General features: G+C 35.5%; 1 protein-coding gene across 1 annotated transcript in view; it reads right to left on the reverse strand.

Moving 5' to 3' along the window:
• The window catches only part of ITFG1 (integrin alpha FG-GAP repeat containing 1), a 343,424-nt gene that overhangs the window by 252,232 nt on the left and 71,131 nt on the right, over positions 1 to 20,061 (reverse strand). Inside the window, exon 7 of the mRNA XM_060651941.3 lies at positions 5,763 to 5,824. Coding sequence (XP_060507924.1) covers positions 5,763 to 5,824 — 62 coding nt within the window. The remainder of the gene's footprint in view (positions 1 to 5,762; positions 5,825 to 20,061) is intronic.

The following is a 20,061-nucleotide window of genomic DNA, read 5'->3' on the forward strand; positions in this document are numbered from 1 at the left end:
AAGCAACCTAACCTTACACCTAAAGGAGCTAGAAAATAAAAACAAATAAAATCCCAAACCAGTAGAGGAATTAATAAAGATTAGAGCAGAAGTAAATGAAATAGAGATTAAAAAACAAGAGATCAATGAAACCAGAAGCTGATATATTAAAAAGATCAACAAATATTGATAAATCTTTAGCCAGAGGCATAAAAAATCAGAAATGAAAGAGGAGTGCAAGGCCACATGCAGAAGAGTGAAACTAAACCACTTTCTTAAATCATACACAAAAATGGATGAAAGACCTAAATGCGAGACAGGAAATCATCAAAATCCTAGAAAAGAACACAAGTAGCCACCTCTCTGACTTCGAACACATGAACTTATCAGACATGTCACCAAAGGAAAGGGAAAAAAAAGAAAACATGAACTATTAGGACTTCATCAAGATAAAAAGGACAGCAAAGGAAACAAAACGAAAAGGCAGCCAACGGAATGGGAGACTATATTTGCAAACAACGTATCTGATGAAGGGTTAGTATCAAAATCTACAAAGAACTTATCAAACTGAACACTCCAAAAAACAAACAACTCAGGTATGAAATGGGCAGAAGCCATGAATAGACATTTTTCCAAAGAAGACATTCAGATGGCTGACACATGAAAAGATGCTCAGCATCACTTATCATCAGAGAAATGCAAATCAAAACCATGATGAGATTATCACCACACACTTGTCAGAATGGCTAAAATTAACAACACAAGAGACAACAGGTGTTGGCAAGGATGCAGAGAAAGGGGAACCCTCTTGCACTGCTGGTGGGAGCACAAACTGGTGCAGCCACTGTGCAAAACAGTATGGGAGGTTTCTCAAAGAACTAAAAATAGAACTACCTATGATCTAGCAAGTGTACTATTAGGTATACCCAAAGGATACAAAAATACAGATTTGAGTAGATGCATGCACCCCAATGTTTTTATAGCAGCAATATCAATAATAGCCAAACTATGAAAGAGCCCAAATGTCTATTGACTAATGAATACATAAAGAGGATGTAGTATATATATACAATGGAATAGAACTCAACCATCAAAAAGAATGAAATCTTGCAACAATGTGGATGGAGCTAGAAAGTAAAATGCTAAGTGAAATAAGTTAATCAGAGAAAGACAAATACCATGTGATTTTACTCGTATGTGGAATTTAAGAAACAAAACAGATGAACAAACAGGAAGCAGAAAAAGGAGAGAGGGAAACAAACCGCATGAGACAATACAACAAACGATGTCTTAACGATAGAGAACAAACTGTGGGTTGAGGGAGGGAACTGTGGGGGGAGATGGGCTATATGGGTGATGAGTATTAAAAGGAGGGCACTTGTTGTGATGACCACTGGGTGTTATATATAAGTGATAAATCACTGAATTCTGCTCCTGAAATCAATATTGCAATGTATGTTAACTAAAATTTAAATAAATAATAAAAAGAAATGAAAGAGGAGAAATAACAAGTGATGCCACAGAAATACAAAGGATTATAAGAGAAGAGTGTGTGAAAAATTATATGTCAACAAATTGGACAACCTAGAAGAAATGGATAAATTCCTAGAAACTATAACTTCTTAAAACTGAATCGGGAAGAAATAGAAAATTTGACCATACTGATTACTACCAGTGAAATTGAATCAATATCCAAAAAACTCCCAACAAACAGAAATCCAGAACCAGATGGCTTCACAGATGAATTCTACCAAACATTAAAAGAAGAGTTAATACCTAATCTTCTCAAACTATTCCAAAAAACAGATGAGAAAGGAAAGCCATCCAATTCATTCTATGAGGCCAGCATTACCCTGATACCAAAACCAGAAAAAGACACTGCAAACAATGAAAATTATAGGACACTAACTCTGATGAACATAGATGGAAAGGTCCTCAACAAAATATTAGCAAACGGAATCCAATATACATATAAAATCATTCACCATGATTAAGAGGATTTATTCCAGAGATGCAAGGGTGGTTTAATATTTTCAAAGCAGTTCATATGATATGTCACATTAACAAGAGAAAGGATGAAAACCATGTGATCATATCAGCAAATACACAGCAAGCATTTGAGAATGTACAACATCTATGCAAGACAAAAACTCTCAACAAAGCAGTTTTAGAGGAAACCTACCTCAACAAAATACAGGTCATATACGAAAAACTCATGGGTAATATATGCAATGATGAAATGCTGAGCTTTTCTCTAAGATCAGGAAGAAGACAAGGATATCCAGTCATCACTTTTATTCAACATAGTACTGGAAATCCTAGCCATGGCACTAAGACATCCAAATCATCCAAATTGGTAAGAAGTAAAATTTTCACTATTTGCAGATGATACGTATAGAAAAAAAAAAAACCTACTAAAATATGTACCAAAAATCTACTAGAACTTATAAATGAATTCAGTAAAGTCACAGGATATAAAATTAATATACAGACACCTGTTGCATTTACATACCCTAATAATGGAGTAGCAGCAGGAGAAGTTAAGAAAACAATCTCTTTTACAACTGCACCAAAAATAATAAAATACTTAGAAATATACATATCCAATAAGGTGAACGACCTGTACTCCAAAAACTATAAAACTCTGATGAAAGAAACTGATGACACAAACAAATGGAAAGGTATTCCATGCTTGTGGATTGGAAGACCCACTATTGTTATAATTTCCATTATACAGTCTACAGATTTAATGCAATCCCTATCAAAATACAAATAACATTTATCACAGAACTAGAACAAACAATCCTAAATTTGTATGGAATGAAAAAAAGACCCCAAATAGCCAAAGCAATCTTGAGAAAGAAGAAGAAAGCTAGAGATATCACAATCGCAGATTTCAAAATAGAGTACAAAGCTATAGTAATCAAAGCAGTGTGGCACTGGCACAAAAATAAACACATAGATTAATGGAACAGAATATAGTCCAGATATAAACCCACACTTATATGTTCAAGTAAGAATATATAATGGGAAAAAGAAAGTCTCTTCAACAAATGGTATTGTGAAAACTGGACAGCTAAATGCAAAAGAGTGAAACTGACCACCTTCTTACACCATACAGAAAAATTAAATTCAAAACAGTTTAAAGACCTAAATGTGAGACCTGAAACCATAAAATTCCTTGGAAGAAAACATGTGGCAACTGCTTTGACATTGGCTGTAGCAATATTTTTCTAGATATCTCTCCTCAAGCAAGATAGACAAAAGCGAAATTAAACTATTGAGACTATACCAAAAATCAAAAGCTTTTGCACAGTAAAGGAAACCATCACCAAATCAAAAAGGCAACTTACTGAATGGGAGAAGTTATCCAATGGGATATAATAGGAAATGATATCCAAAAAGGGGTTGATATCCAAAATATGTAAATACCTTATATAACTCAACATCAAAAAACCCAAAAATTTGATTTAAAAATGGGCAGAGGAACTGAATGGACATTTTTCCAAAGAAGAAATAAATGGCCAACAGACACTTAAAAGATGTTCAACATCACTAATCATCATGGAAATTAAAATGATCATTAGATCATTTTACACCTGTCAGAATGGTTAAAATAAAAAACGTAAGAAATAACAAGTGTTGGCAAGGATGTGGGAAAAAAAGGAACGCTCTGTGTATTGACTGTAATGCAAATAGATGCAGGTACTGTGGAAAACAGCATAGAAGTTCTTCAAAAAGTTAAAAATAGAATTACCATATGGCCTAAGGATTCCACTCTAGGTATCAACCCAAAGAAAATAAAAGTACTAATTTGAAAAGATATATGCACCCCTATGTTTATTGCATCAGTATTTACAATAGCCAAGATATGGAAGCAACCCAAGTATCCATTCACAGATAGATAAAGAAGAGGTGTTGTATATATGCAATGGAATATTACTCATCCATAAATACAAATGAGATCTTGCCATTTGCAATAATATGGATGACTCTGGAGGGTATAATGATAAAAAAAAACATTAGTCAGAGAAAGACAAATATCATATGATTTTACTCATACGTGGAATTTAAGAAACAAATGCATAAAGAAAATGAGAGAAATTAAAAAATAGCCTCTTTAATATAGAGAACAAACTAGTATTTGCCAGAGGGGAGGTGGGTGAGGGGATGCCTGACATAGATAAAGGGGATTAACAGTACAATTATCCTGATAAGCACTTAGAAGTGTATAGAGTTGCTGAATCATCATACTGTACACCTGAAATGAACATAACACTGAATGTTAATTATACTTAAGTTAAAAAAAAATCTAACCTAGGGCAAAAGAAAATCAGCCTAGGCTGAGAGGATATCAAACAGTTAAAAGTATTTCATAATTTTATTACACCTTATATTTATGTGCAATGAGGCTTTTTGTCCTCCATATGGATATAGATTAATCAAAATGATTGATTTTCTCATATCTAATACCTCAAGATTCACTTTAGGTATTGTTTTCAAGTCCACCTAAAAAACAAATATCCCCCAGCAGTGGGAGATTTAATTTATAGTAATAATTAAGTATATAACAATCATATTTCTAATATCAGTAGAAGAAATATAATTAATTTTTTAAAAAGTAAACAAAAATAAATCGTTCTGGTTTAGTTATATTTCTCACTTTTCCCATGTTAAGAAAAAAGAAGGATCAAGTTGTTTACTGTAGAAGTAGCATTTAGAAGTCCTGTTCTTATCTACACATAGCTTCTCCACTCATCCTAGTTTCCTTCTATGAAGAAATTTGAGTCATGACCAACATCAATTACTATCCTTTACTTGAAGGCTAATAATGAACTTCCTTCCACAAACTTGTACTGAACATTTTTTGAGATATGCTTATTTTCCATCCATATTTAATAAAAAATGTAAAATGTTATGGGTTTAATTTGAATTGAATAAAACACAATCATCAGTAAATAGATGAGAAATTGAGAGATCTAAAATTAAAATTTGTTAAGTGTCTACTGGGTACCTGGCACTTCACACACATTGTTTCATTTAATCTTCACTTTCACATTACATGAAGCAGACACTCTTATTCTCGTTTTGCATATGAGGAAAGTCAGGTTCAATACTTGACCATTACTTGATGAAAGTCAGTTGGCCAATTTGGCCTGTCCTCAAATCCTGTCTTCTGTTACATAGCATGAAATTCAATTTTAAGACTTAGAGTGTTCTATTCTTCATTAATTAATATTTCATACAATCTACATCAAGCTAAAAGTAAAATAAAATAAAATCATCAGTTTGGGAGTCTTCTACTTGCAATTAAAAAAATATATATATTGGGAAAGACTCCTTAATCCTGGTCAAGTTGGCAGTCAGTTTAGTGTGTGTTGTTCTTATTATTTTATATAAGCCTGAAGGCAAAGAGGAAAAATTAGTCTTTTAAAAAAGGGTTTTTTTCAATAAACCATCATGCTGACAAATTAAATGATAGTAACCTCTCTCAACAGCTGACAGCCTAGCAGGGGCCCTGTTAACATTCACATTAGGGCAGACTGATTGGTTTAATTGGCAGTCATGCCTAAAAACCTGCAGAGGAATTGATGCTGAATGAATCATTTCCTTCAGCAATATTCAGCAGTTTGAATGCAGCAATGCAACCAAAGGCTCTTAAAGTTGTTCTATTTATTGTTGAAACCAACCAACCAAGTGATTACTTTCATTTTATTTTCTAAAATTGTGTGCTTTTACTGAAAGCCATCATTTAAAAATGCTTCAAAGAAAAGATTTCTTACCACATTTTCCCATATCTCAAACTGGAAGGTACTAGAGGCAGACAATGTCGTGAGGAACAAATCTAGAAGGAAAATAATAGAATTGTAAGTGTTGTTACTGATGTGTACATTTAAAACAGGAAGAAATGCAATACATAAAAATAGTTAATACAGTTGTACTTAAACATATTTTAAACTATATTTTAAGGAGCTTGATCCCATCAAAGAAAGCAAGCTGATGATCCTGTACTTGTAAATTAAGGAAAATGTATTTAAAGGGTGAATTTGGTGTTAATCCTTCAAAAGCATTCTTTCTTTCTTTTTAAAATATTTATTTATATTTTGGGAGACAGACAGAGAGAGAGAGAGAGAGAGAGAGAGAGAGAGAGAGAGAGAGAGAGAATGGACAGGAGAGGGGCAGAAAGTGAGAGGGACAGAGGATCTGAAGCAGGCTCTGCGCTAATGGTAGAAGCCCGATGCGGGGCTCAAACTTTGAACTCACGAACCATGAGATCATTACCTGAGCTGAAGTCAGATGCTTAATCGACTGAGCCATCCAGGTGCCCCAAGCATTCTTTATTTTTAAGAGTGGTTATGCCATAAGAGGCTCTTAAATACAGAGAACAAACTGAGGGTTGATGGGGGGGTGGGAGCAGGGAAAGTGGGTGATGGGCATTGAGGAGGGCACTTGCTAGGATGAGCACTGGGTGTTGTATGGAAGCCAATTTGACAATAAATTATGTTAAAATTTTTTTAAAGTTAAAAAGTAATAAAAATTTTCATTTTTGAATTAAAAAAAATAAGAGTGGCCATGCATACTAACCTTTTTATGACACACATTTTTAGGTTAAGGTAGACTATATTAAAAAAAAGTATTCTAGTCAGAATCACATTGTGCTTTCTCAACTTAAAAGCTATGTTTCCTTATATGTCATAGCTGGGTTTCAGAATTATTTTAAATAACAGTATTTTAGCACAAAAATCTTTAGTACTCATGTTAGATGAACAACAAATTATATTCAAATTTTGAACAGAATTGTCCTTATATAGTCCAACTAAACAAAACTGTTTTATTGGAAAGTGCAAGATTTTAATAAAATTTATTGAAGAATAGGTTGACAGTCAAATCTAACATCCTACTAACAAAGGTCAGGTGAACTGCAAATCTATTCTAGTGCAGTATTTATTATATTTGCATAATGACAATTTTACTTAATGAATATACAAAATTTAAAAATGATGAGTTGACTCAGGAATATTAAAATAACATTATTCTTCTATGCTTTAAAAATGGGAATTAACTCAGTGATATGCAGACCATGACTATTTTAAAGAAACGTTTTTTTCTTTTTTTTGCACCATTAAATACGTTTAAGAGAAATATCCTTCACATTTTAATGTGTTTTCTGTAGAGCTTTCATATGAATTTCATGAAGCTAATTTATATAATAGTTATAATAATAATAATTTTCATAGAATCCCCAAAAAACTAAGGAATATTCTTCATTGTGAGAATTTGTTATACTCAAACTCCTGATTACAAGTAAGTGGAACTATTCTTTATGTCAATGTTTTTCTCTGTGTTTATTTTTACACTAAGATGCTTTGCCTGTGGACATACAAATGTAGTCTTTAATGAAGGTAATTTCATTACTCCATCAAACATACACTCCCAGTGAGTGTCTATTTCCAGACTCATTTAGGAAAAATCCCATAGAATACCTGAGATTTGTGAGATGATATACCTACAGCCAACATGCTCTCTTCCTTCCATACACCCTCCACATTACCATCAGCATGATGAAAAATCAGAAGTGCAAATTTGATCTCATTCCTTCTCCTCCAGGATCTCTTCTCCCCCTGTGAAAAAGGCCTACTTACCTAAGCTTCCATGCTCATGTCCTGCTACTCCCTTACATGAAACTGACTCTCTGTAGTACCCTTTTACATCATAGCCATCTGGTATCCCCACCATTCCTGAGGCCATTCCTCTCTCTAGGCACAGCTTTCCCTCCATTGTTATTCCACTATGATATCTGTCAAGGGTTATCACAAGATACCATGATATTTCGATTTCACATCTGTCTTTCCTGAGCTGCTTGAAGGAGGAGTCATGCCTAACTGGTTTTTATCTTTGTGGTTCCTATGCGCTTGGAAATAATATGTGCTCAAATGACTGTTTAATAATTAAATGATACCATATATATCTTTACATATACCACTGTATACAGTGTGTGTGTGTATGTATATATATATATATATATATATATATATATATATATATGTATATATATACTAAATATATAATCATTTAGTTGAATAACTAAATGATTCAATATATATATATATAACTATAGTTATATATTGAGTTATGGTGAGAGGGTCTAGCCTTTATTTCTCTGAACTGATTCATATAGTTATATGAACTGATATGAACTCTGAAGTGATACATACAGTTATATGTATATAACTATAGTTATATATATATATATTGAATCATTTAGTTATTCAACATATATAGTGGTTCTTGCAGATACAAAAACTAAACTAGAAATAGTTACTCTATTGCCTTTTTAAAGAGTCTTGGGAAAAGAATGGTCTTCTGTTAAAGCATTTCATTAAAATTAAGTATGACTGATTATAGTGACTACAGTCTTAAAAATGTTTAAAAGCTGTTAATTTTTATATTATCTGAAAAGGTGGGTGATCAGGTTAAGGAAGTGATTAGGGATTAACAGCCACAGAGATTTCTAAGAATCACTTAGAGCCATGTCAGTGCAAGCTCTGAGCTATTTGAAAGACATAAAAAAAGGGATAATTATGCTATTATTATATAACAGAGGTGAATTTGTTCAAACAGAAAGCATTACACTGTTGAAATTCTTAATGCATTTGAGAATAGATGAGAAGGCATCTTTCTGATGAGGGATCATAGACTTGTGGCCTTGATAAACCAGTTAGCTTTGTTGGATTGGAAGAGCTATTTCATTACCATGAATGGCCATGCAGGGATATTTAGAAGGGAGGGGTGGATGGTTACCAGCAACCTCTCATCATTCCTGGAAAAATAACACAAAATGTTTTTTTTTTTTTTTTCTGTTGGTGTTGCACTTGTCTCAATATATTTGTATAAAAGGTTATAACTTAAGAGCTTTTTGCTCTTTCATTCATAGTTAGAAAATTGAACAACTATAACCACAATTTTTGCTGATTCTATTTTCATAGCTTCATGGGGTATTTACTAAGATTTTGGAATACAGTAAAGTGAGATGAAGGATTAGAAGTACCTTGTAAAACAGATTAAAAAAATCTTTTCCCTATTCAATTGTATAAAAAAGGTTATAGGAAAAATAAATGATTCATTATGTGGAGAAAAAGAGACAATTTTTAACAATTCAATATGAAGAATCACCTCTGACTCTGAATGAAATGAGAACGAAATAATAGCTAGAAAAAAATTTTAGTCAACAAAGCAACAAAGTTCTCACCCTCCTACATGGTTGAGAGTAATCCACACGATATAATGAAAGGAAATGTTCCCAATGAAACTGTAGTGGGTGCTGTGACATGCCACCCAGGTCCCCTCTTAGGATGAAGGACTTATTACTTCAGCTGCTGGAAATGCTACTGGAAGACAGCCCTTTGTAGTCGCCCTTTCTGGAACAGCTTTGGGTGAAAAGAGCTACTCTGCCAAACGTTGTAGCCTGGCCTGCATCCAATAACTAATCAGTTCAGAGAAATAAAGGCTAGACCCTCTCACCATAACTCAGGACAACTCTTCAGGGCCACTGCACATTCAGAAGCCCAAGGTCAGTTGAGGCTTTTATTGACACTAAATCATGGCCCAACTCTGCTTCCTTCCCTTTTCCTCCAGCAGTACCAACTACCAGAGCAGTCCCTAAAATTAAACTTCTTGCACACTAGTTTCCAGCTCAGAGCCTACATCCTAGGAAATGCAATCTACAACAACTGATACCAAGAGATCTGAGAAAGCAGATACTAAGATTTTGGAGTTGGATCACCTAACAAGGGACTGCCAATAAGGATTCTTTCACAGGGGTAAGCAGTGCACAGATGGCCATACTATCTTTTACTGGTATAATTGGGATGATATTCCAGTGGAAAGGAATGCACTAGAGGGTGTGATCATTCAGGCTTTTTGAGAAAAAGGGGTAAATACTAATCAGAAGGACAGTGGAATTAGATAGGTGTTGCTAAGCTTACCTGAGGAAATACAGGAGAGACCAAAGGCTAACAATGACTGCTCACAAATTAAAAGCTATGTGTGAAAGCCAGAGGGCCTCTCTTGGGTAGCATCTAGAGGTTCTCATCTCCTGCAGTAGGAGGGCAAACATGGGCTGAAGACCAAGACCAGGATTTAATGATAAGAGTAAAAGAGCTCCCAAGAAGGTTAAATTCTCAACCTAAGCAGGTCTTAACCTTAAGCAAGGTTAGGGCCCTACTTAGGAAAGAATGATACTTGTTTCATGGATTAGGAACTGTTAAAGGCTCCTGTTTGAAAATGATGAAGTTTCTCCTAAATGCTAGTGTTCTCCCTTGTTTAAAGATGATGGAGAAGATTCTGCTGCCATTGGGCAACATGCTTCCCACTTCCTACAGTCTGTCTCATCTTCTCTCCTGGCCACTATGCCAAAAAGTGGGGTCAAATTACAAAATAATCTGGCCAGGAATGGGATAGACATGAAAAGGAAAAAACTATAGCCTGAATTAAGTCCAGGACCTAGCTAACATTTAGTGGTAGGAGCTAGGACAGTATGCATGAGACTATACTCTGAGAGTGCTTGATCAAGACGGGGTAAAGGGTGGAGTAGGGAGTGGAGTATGGGGTGGAGCAGAATAAAGAGTTGGGGACAAGGTGACTACATTGGATCCCTTCCATCCTAGAAGAGGCAGCAATTCACTTTATAGGAGTAGACCATACTCTGGATCTGGATTTGCCTTTCCTGTCTTGGAAGCTAATTTTTAAAATGCTAATAGAAACAGTATGATGATAGCTGACATCACTGGTACTCACTTGAAGAAATAATCTTTAACAAAAGATCACATCATGAGTTAGTGAAAAATTCAGGACATAAACCCCAAACTCAATTAAATCCTTTTTCATTAAAATCTTGTTAACACGTAAAATAGTGAAACTATTCAATGCACATGCATTCTTCTCCAGAAAACACAGACTCATAGTCAAGTAAGTGTGTACAAAAACATCCAATGGTACTGCTTCAATTATCTCCATTCACAGCTTGAAAGGAGTAAGCTACTGCATTTTTAAACATTGCTAAGTGCAGTGCAGTCTTCTTTTCAAATGAAAAGGCTTCTGGTTAAAGTTGGCATCAAAAGGAAGCCCACTTAGGAGTTTTAAAAACTTAAATTGGAAGTTTGACTATGCAAACTAAACCATGTTAGGAAAAATGCGAAGTTTTATGACTGTGATTAAAGTTTAAAGTTTGATGGTAATGGGCACCTAACACCCTTTCCATATACTATGTATGATATGAAGGAAGAGGTTAAAAACTGTAATTTCTGGCACTGTACCCTTTCAGTGTTAAGTCTTGATGGTTTAAAAACATATTTTGGTGGAAATGTTTAAAAAGTATTCATAATGTCATTTAGACTTCCTGCATGAAGAAACTCTCCTTGAATAGTGAAAGTCACTATATTTCCAAAGGAGTATATATTATGGTTTATTTGGAAAAATATAGTTAATAAAACATTTTTAGTATTTCCTGGAAGCATCGCATCAGATATTTCCACAAAGAATGGTTCAAAGCAATATCATAGTTTGTGCTGTTTCAATGCTTGAGCCAGGAGGACATGCTAAGCTCATGTTTACATCTGTTCTATAATACTGTCCAGTATATCTCAGGCCTGGTTATAGCAAAGATCAGCATAAGAGTGTAGAATAAAAGCAGATTTCCCCTGCTTCCACTTGTTCAAAGAAAAGCACACTGAAAGCCATATGACAGCTGAAATTGTGAAGACAAATGAGCTCTTCCCCTTCCCAGCAGCAGTTTGCACTCTGTGGTTCCGAGGTCATCAACTCACACACTGTTAGGCACGATGCCCCAAATTAAATAAGTTAGCAGGCCCTAGTACAACCAAGATGATCAAATGCCCCACTTTTAACACCTGAGACTATATTGGTCTCAGGATGGATGATACAGTGGGAAGTAGGAGACCTAAAAGAAGTAACAAGCGCCTATCACTGACCAAAGAGGACAGCAACTAATTAGCTCCAGGCAATGGCAGGTATGGAAATATGGTTTCCTTAAATATGAAAAATTATATTTTAAAAATATTGAAATCTAATTCAAAATATTTTAAGCAGTAGAGGCACAAAATCAGAAACATGTCTGCAGACTCCAGTTTCAGCCACAGGTACTAGATTGAAACCTTTGATAGATGACTGCTTTGCTTATATATCTGTTTACACAGAAGCAACCCTCCTTCTTATATTTCCCTATATCAAATAATACTGCTAAATCATATTCTGTACAGATGCAATAATTTAATAAGACATGAGGAAGCTGTTTAAATGGGTGTCCATTCACAAGACAGTGTTCTTAGGAAAAAGTATACATTTCTAGGAATCATTTTTCAATTTTTTAAGTTCATAACCTTTTATCTAGACTTCCCTTTCTTTTTCCTATCCTGAAACACTGGGCCCCATATGAAGATTCACTATACTTAGCAGAGAGCTCTGACTACCTCCAACTTAAGAGTATGTACACAAGATAACAAAGACTTAGCACACTCTGGAACACAGCAACACATTATAAGAGTGGAAGCCCAAAATCATGGGTAAACAATAAACAACTCCTGCCCACCTTCCCTCATCAGTGAAATCTTTACCAGAAGTACTTTTGTTGTAAGAAAGAAAAAAAAAAAACCTTGAATTTATTTATTTCAGATTGTGTAGGAACACAAAAATCTCAGGTGAAAAAAATAAACTTGAAGTAATAGGCTGCTGGCAACAAATGATGAGAGAGGCCTAGTAAGTACCCTGAAATTGAATGTTTAAGGGGATTATAATTTTCCTTTGACGAGGATTATTAACAAATGAAGATATATTTTACTTACATTTTTTTACCACAGGATATTTGTTTTTCAGAACTTGCATGTTGAATATTTAAGAGAAATGTGCTCAAGGTAATTATGATAAGTTAATAGTAAGTCTTAGCAATGTTCTGAATTTTAGTGTTTTATACATATATTTCAATTGAAGTCACGTATTTCCTCTACTCCTAAGAGGTCAGGGTCTTAAAAGAATCCAAGAGAGTGTGCAGTTTTAATGTTTTAAATCTTATGTTTCTATGGGTGAACAGACATTATGATTCAAAATTCCAATATGAGAAGACACTTCATCTTCTAGAAGAGTTCTCTATGTTTCAGAAGGTAAAGAATTCATTAGAGATGATAATACTTAATGATGGAAAGAACTGGAGAACAAGAACCTGGTATTAATCACCACTAAGATTTTCAGATTTTCCATTAACTGTCATTAAAGTAAATTTGAAATGAATGTTTTATAACACAAATCTTAGAACTGCATTTGGCCTGATGTTTTTTCTCAGGGCTATGACATCAACCTGCATCCACCTGACTTATACAATAAGGGAATCTACTTCCATTAGTCCTTTTATTCCAAAATCCTGAGCCTTTCTTATCACATCCACTTGTGTCATTTACAAATTTATGAAGACGTCATAGTTGCTAATTATTCAACAGTTGCCTACACAGCACTTACATGACATGTTGGAGTTTTGAGTACTTATTTCCTCTGAATAAAAAGATTAAGCTACAGATGTTGGCGAGGATGTGGAGAAAGGAGATCCCTCTTACACTGTTGGTGGGAATGCAAACTGGTGCAGCCACTCTGAAAAACAGCATGGAGGTTCCTCAAAAAGTTAAAAATAGACCTGCCCTATGATCCAGCAATTGTAGTACTGTGTATTTACCCAAAGGATATGAAAATATTGTTTCAAGGGATACACGCACCCTGATGTTTATAGCAACATTATCAACAATAGCCAAAGTATGGAAAGAGCTCAAATGTCCATCACTGAAGAATAAAGAAGTTGTGGTATATATATACACAATGGAATATTACTCAGCCATCAAAAAATAAAATTTTGCCATTTGCAATGATATGAACTGAGCTAGAGAGTATTATGCTCAGTAAGTTAGAGAAACACAAATACCATATGATTTCAGTCATATGTGGAATTTAAGAAACAAAACAAATGAACGTAGAGGTAAAAAAGAGACAGGCAAATCATAAAATAGACTCTGAACTATAGAGAATAATGAAGGGGAGGGGAGGTGGGTTGGGGGTGGGCTCAATGGGTAATGGGTATTAAGGAGGGCACTTGTGATGAGCACTGTGTGTCATACGTAAGTGATGAATCACTAAATTTTACTGAAACTAGTATTAAGCTGTATGTTAACTAACTGGAATTTCAATAAAAGCTAAAAAAAAAAAAACAAACCCAACTTATGTGTAGAAGCATAAATAAAAAAATATTGTGTGTCAGTCTATAATGATGTTAAAGGACCTTTAAAGGACCACAAATGTATCCTTTATAGATTTCTGTCTCCTGAGTTGTATCATTTTTAATAGAATTCTTAATTTTCGCTACACAATGGGCTTCTCCTACTCAGGGGGTTCGGGTTAGAGAAGAAACCTCAATTTTGCTCACAAAAACAGTTGCTAGACATTTAAAATCAAATTCAACTTGAAAGTAATTTAATTCTCAAGTGGCATGATTCAATCAAGGTGATGAATGCTCTAAAATTTATGAGTGGAAGCTGTTGATCTCTCTAATAATGGCTATGTCAGACTGAACTGCAAAACACAATACATATGGTCAGAAGAGTTCATCAGATTATTCCTCTTGTAAATCCATGTGTAGGACAGTTTACCATACAAAAGGAATTATTTGAAATGCTCATAGTCACTCAAAAGCAAACTTCTAACAGTAGGCAGTTATGCCCCATCCCATTTAGGAACTCTTCAATTGTGTGCCAGCTTCTCTTCTTACCTGGTCCCAGTCTCTTTCTTATAGGGATTTTTTTTCTTTAAGTTTATTAATTAATTTTGAGACAGAGCAAGTGAGTGAAAGTGGGGGTGGGGCAGAGAGAGAATCCCAAGCAGGCTGTGCACTGAAAGTGCAGGGTTCGAACTCATGAACCGCAAGATCATGACCTGAGCTGAAGTCAGATGCTTGACCGACTGAGCCACCCAGGCGCCCCCATCCTAGTCTCCTTCAAAGCACCACAGAAGAACTTTCTGCAAACTAGAATAACAGTTACCCTCATGAGAGAATTCATTTATATGTTTTCTATGCATCACATTTCTGGAACATATTAGATGGGAATACTTTTGCTAAATATAGAGCAGTGTGGTGATAAAATGCTTAAAGTGTAATAAATTCCAGCAAGTTGGAAAAAGTAAAGTAAAGCATTAACCTCTCTGGGCTTCATTTCCTTGCCTATAAAATGATGTGGTTAAACTAAATGATCTTTAAGATTTCTTTCATATCATATCCACCCACTTGTTCAACATCTTTTGAGCACCTCTGATACACTTGGGACTTAATTAGGTATTAGATAAACACAAAGGGGGCGTACTCCTTACTTTTGAGGAACTTGTCTGTGGGGGAGACAGATGTAGAAAGACAAATAACGTCTGGTGATGGCTGTGCTAGAATTATACATGTGTACCATGGGAACTGAGTTGACAGAGATACTCACTGACTGCTTAGATGAATTTGGGGAGGGCTTCACTGAGAAGGTGACATTTGTATGGTCAGAAACTTAACAGGTAATTACTTTTAGAAGTTACAATACTCACATCAGTGAAGTGCTAACATTACCAACACATGATGTTTTATTGTATTAAAACTCCTCATATATGGAATAAGTTAAAACCAAACAATCAGATAATTAAAAAACTTCAAGTTAAAGCAATTAAAATAATGAGACATACAGCCTTCTCTTATTCAGAAACAAGTATTAGGTAAAGCTTATATTACTGATATAACATACATACTAAGTATGCTTGATAATTACAAAAATTGCTCATATACCCATTCCAGCTATACAAAATCTGAAGTTAATGGTAATTCTGAGAAGTAAATAATTTCCTCAAGATTATGGAATTTGATTAAAATAGTACCCAAATCTCACATGTGACATTACAAATGTATTTGTGAAGTAGAAACAAGCACTGTAGGGAGTAAACATAAAAATTAATTGTATATTAAATGCATTAAAGCTTCCTTTCAAATAGCTACACGAAATAATTTTAAAAACTTTATGTTAGCTCCAAAAGTACATATTTAGTGATATGGAAAGTGGACAGTTGTAATGCAAATAGTAAACTTTACGGTGTCTATTAAACCTCTAATTAACCTTTTTTTAAGTATGTCTTCTCTGCCCATTGTAATAGCAGAATGTTATTTATAGGTCATGTTAAGAGTGTTCACATCAGTAAGAAGAGAGTTAACCTTTCTTTTTTAATGTTAAAGGGCCTTACATGAGAATCAGAACTTCATTATTTAAAACTGAAAACCTAATTAAAACACTGTCAAAATTAAGAAAAGGAAAGGCTTGTTAAGCCAGATAGGAAAGTTCTAATGATGCTTTGTAAATTTATCATATTTACTTACAGAATAATCTCTAACATGACAGAATCCCATATAACATTATAAACCTTATCCTGAAAAAGCCCCACCAGAAAAAGCAAACAACAAAATTCAAGGCCATAGGCTTAAACAAAAACCATGGTCTGGCATTATGATGGACTCCTTAAGGTTGGCAAATGCCTACTAAATGTGAAAGTTCCATCTCTGGATCACAGCATGAGGAGGTAGTGTCACAGACCTGCTCCCCAGCAAAACAAGCAGGGAAAAAAAACCCAGGGGGAAAAATCATTAAAAAAACCCACAGCTGCTGAAAGTCTCTGGACATTGTTATAAAAAGCCGTCAGCAGATGGAGAAACATCTCATAAAAAAAATATACTAAAACTCAATAAGAATAGTGAGATCTGTGGCATCTGAACCACAACCAGCTCTTTCCCTTCCCATCCTAGGTCAGTGTGACAGAAAACTCTGCTCTAGGCAGGTATGGAGCCAAAACAGAGGGTTCCCTTTCTCCCCAGCTACCAAACAATCTATTCCTCTATACCAATTTATTCTTCTAGAGTAATCAAGCGTTGTGGTATGTTCTCGGGAGGGGCAGGTGCCAGTATTTTTTTTTTTTTTTTTTACCTCTCCCAGCAATTGTTCCAGAGGCTAAATTTCAAGTGAGAGTAGCTGAGATGTCAGGGGATCTCTTTTCAACTTGGCCTCCTCCTTAGGAGGATCTTCCCAAGGCAGAGCACATTTAAAATAGTGGTGCTCTGATCACCTGCACCACAGCTCATTTGTAGGGTGTTGGTTCTATGCTAGAGAGGTAAGCCAAGAGGATCAGAAGCTACCATCCTCAACCTGTGCTCTGCTCCTAAAGCAGGTATGTCACTTGCAGAATCACTGTCTTGGCTCCCAACTCTGGAGCCATGGCTGAAAGATTTTACCTAGGAGGAGAGGCAGGAGGCACACAGAGAGCTCCCAAGCTCTTGTCTAAAAAACTGACTTTATTTGAAACAGAAAGTTGGGAAGTTCAAGCCTAAGGGCACACTCAAAACCAATGAAAAAAAAAGCAATTAAGAGTAGGCTATCAGTCTTTAAGAAAGAAACATCCTAAACCACACACAGGATAACTTAGCAGAGAGAATTACGGAAAGAAGAAATAAGAGCCTTTCTGGGGTGTAAACAACCTAAAACACTGACATAAACTAACCTGCAAGGAAGTCCAAAGTTAATTACATGAGACTATGGAGCAATTTATGCCCAAGGTAGGGGCACCTGCATGGCTCAGTCGGTTAAGTGTCTGACTTCGACTCAGTTCATGAACTTGCGGTTTGTGAGTTTGAGCCCTGTTGGGTTCTGTGATGACAGCTCAGAACCTGGAGCCTGCTTCAGATTCTGTATCACCCTCTCTCTCTGCTCTGCCCCTGCTTGCATTCATTCATTCATTCATTCATTCATTCATTCATTCATTCATTCTCTCTCTCAAAAATAAAGATTAAAAAAATAATAACAGAGCAATCAGCTGGCAATTAGCCTAACAGTTGAGTGTGATCAGGGAGAGAGACAAAGATAGCCCCACTAAAACTACTGTCATCCCAGGGTCACTGTGTACACGTCAAAAGCTGTAGCCTCTGAGGAGCAAAACCAGCTAACCAGTAGAGGGAAAAGTAAAACAATACACAGAAGCAGAGCTAGTAGAAAAGTGGTGTCACTGTGATTTTAGGACAACTGGAGCTTAGATGCTCAGGATGAAATAAGGAAGGTCACCTGGTCCCCAGAGTTTCCTGGATCTCTAACAACAGCCAAGGACACATCCACCTAATGTATCTGCTCCTTTTCTGACTATGTCATACTTCAGGGTGCATGAGCCTTTATTCCTCCAGCATAATTAAATAATCGGTAATGTAATGATACACCGCACACACAATACACACAATCCAAAGGGCTGTGCTGGTGTTCAAGTATTCTGGGAGTTCAAGAGAAGGTCTGTGGTAGATTAGAAAGATCCTACAAGAAAGAATGGCAAAGAGGCAGCAGGCAAATTTTGTTTTCTATAACTGCTTACAGAATTGATCTTTTCAAGTTTATTCAGTTAAGAGTGACTATAGGGGAAATGATTCTGGGAAGATGGCAAAGTAGGAAGCACCAAGAACCTGTCTCGCCACCAAGACAACAACTACACTGGCAGAATCTATCTCATGTAATTATTTTGGAATTCTGTAGTCTATCAAAGGCTTACAATTTCCAGAGGAATGCATGGATGGTAAACTGCAGTTAAGTTTGGTCTATTTCAGCTCCCAGCCCAGTATCAGCCATTCATCTCTCATTCCCAGCTCCATGGAAGGTAGTGTGCGCCTGTTCCTGAAGCAACATCAACAGTTTGCAGAAACTGGGGATGGCAAAGAGGATCCTGTCCTCCAAATACCGGGAATCTATTCTCTGATCACTTATTGCTGTATCTGATCACAGAGGTTAAGGCAAAGAAGAGGGTAGCCATTGTTGTTGTAACTGCCCTCACTGATGCATCCCCCCCACTTTCAGCTACAGTGACTTCAGGGGATCTAAAGGGTTAGTTTCCCCACCCGCATTTTTCTCTTTTTTTTTTTTTTTTCCCAATTTAGGAACCATACATTAAAGACTAGGACATTAAAAAACAACTGAATGTACAGGAAAAATTAAAAAGTGACCATGCATGCTCAGGGAAAGGCTCAGGCCCAAAAGAAACCTGAAAAGACTTTAAGTTTACACCTCAGGTTGACCCTTGGCACTGAGAGAGCCTACAACAATCAAAAACAATAAACAATAACAACAACAAAAACCAGTTAGCCTGGGTAAGGGGAAGAATCTGGTTTCAAGGGTTAAAACATTATTAGATTCAAATGTCCAGTGTTTAGTAAGAATTCACAATGCATACAAAGAAAAAGTAAAGTATAGCCCATTTAAAGGAAAAAAAAAAAAAAAAACCCAAAAAACAGAAACTGTCCCTGAAAAAGACCTCTTGGCAGATCTAGTAAACAAAGACTTTAAAACAACGATCTTAAAGATGTTCAAAGAACTATAGGAAGATGTTCAGAATGTCAAAACAATATCTGAACAAAATGGAAACATGAATAAAGAGAAAACCTAAAAATAAACTGCCATAAAATTTTAGACGTAAAAAGACAGTAACTGATAAAACATCCACCAGAGGGAATCAAAAGCAGATCTGAGCAGGCAGAAGGAAAAAAAAAAAAAAGGCATTGAACTTGAAGAAAGGATAGTGGAAATTACTAAGTCTGAAGAACACAGAGATAAAAGATTGAAGAAAAAGGCATAATCTCTAAGGGGTCTGTGGGACACTGTGGAAGTCTCTAAAGGAGAAGAAGAAAGGAAGGGGTAAAGAGAAAATTTAAAGAACTAATGGTTAAAAAATTCCTTAATTTGACGAAAGACATGAATATAAACATCCAAGATGTCCAATGAACTCCAAAAAAAGAGATGAATTCAAAAGGAGCCACACCAAGACATTATAATCAAAACTTTCAAAAGACAAAGTCAAAGAGAGAATCTTGAAAGCAATTAATCACACACAAGAGATCCTAAATAAGATTAAAAGCAGATTTCTAATCAGAAATACTGGGAGGCCAGAAGGCAGTGCACCAATACATTCAAAATGCTAAATGGATCCTGG

Source organism: Panthera onca, chromosome E2, assembly GCF_046562875.1.
Source record: "Panthera onca isolate mPanOnc1 chromosome E2, mPanOnc1 haplotype 2, whole genome shotgun sequence".
In the NCBI taxonomy this organism is placed as follows: Eukaryota; Metazoa; Chordata; class Mammalia; order Carnivora; family Felidae; genus Panthera; species Panthera onca.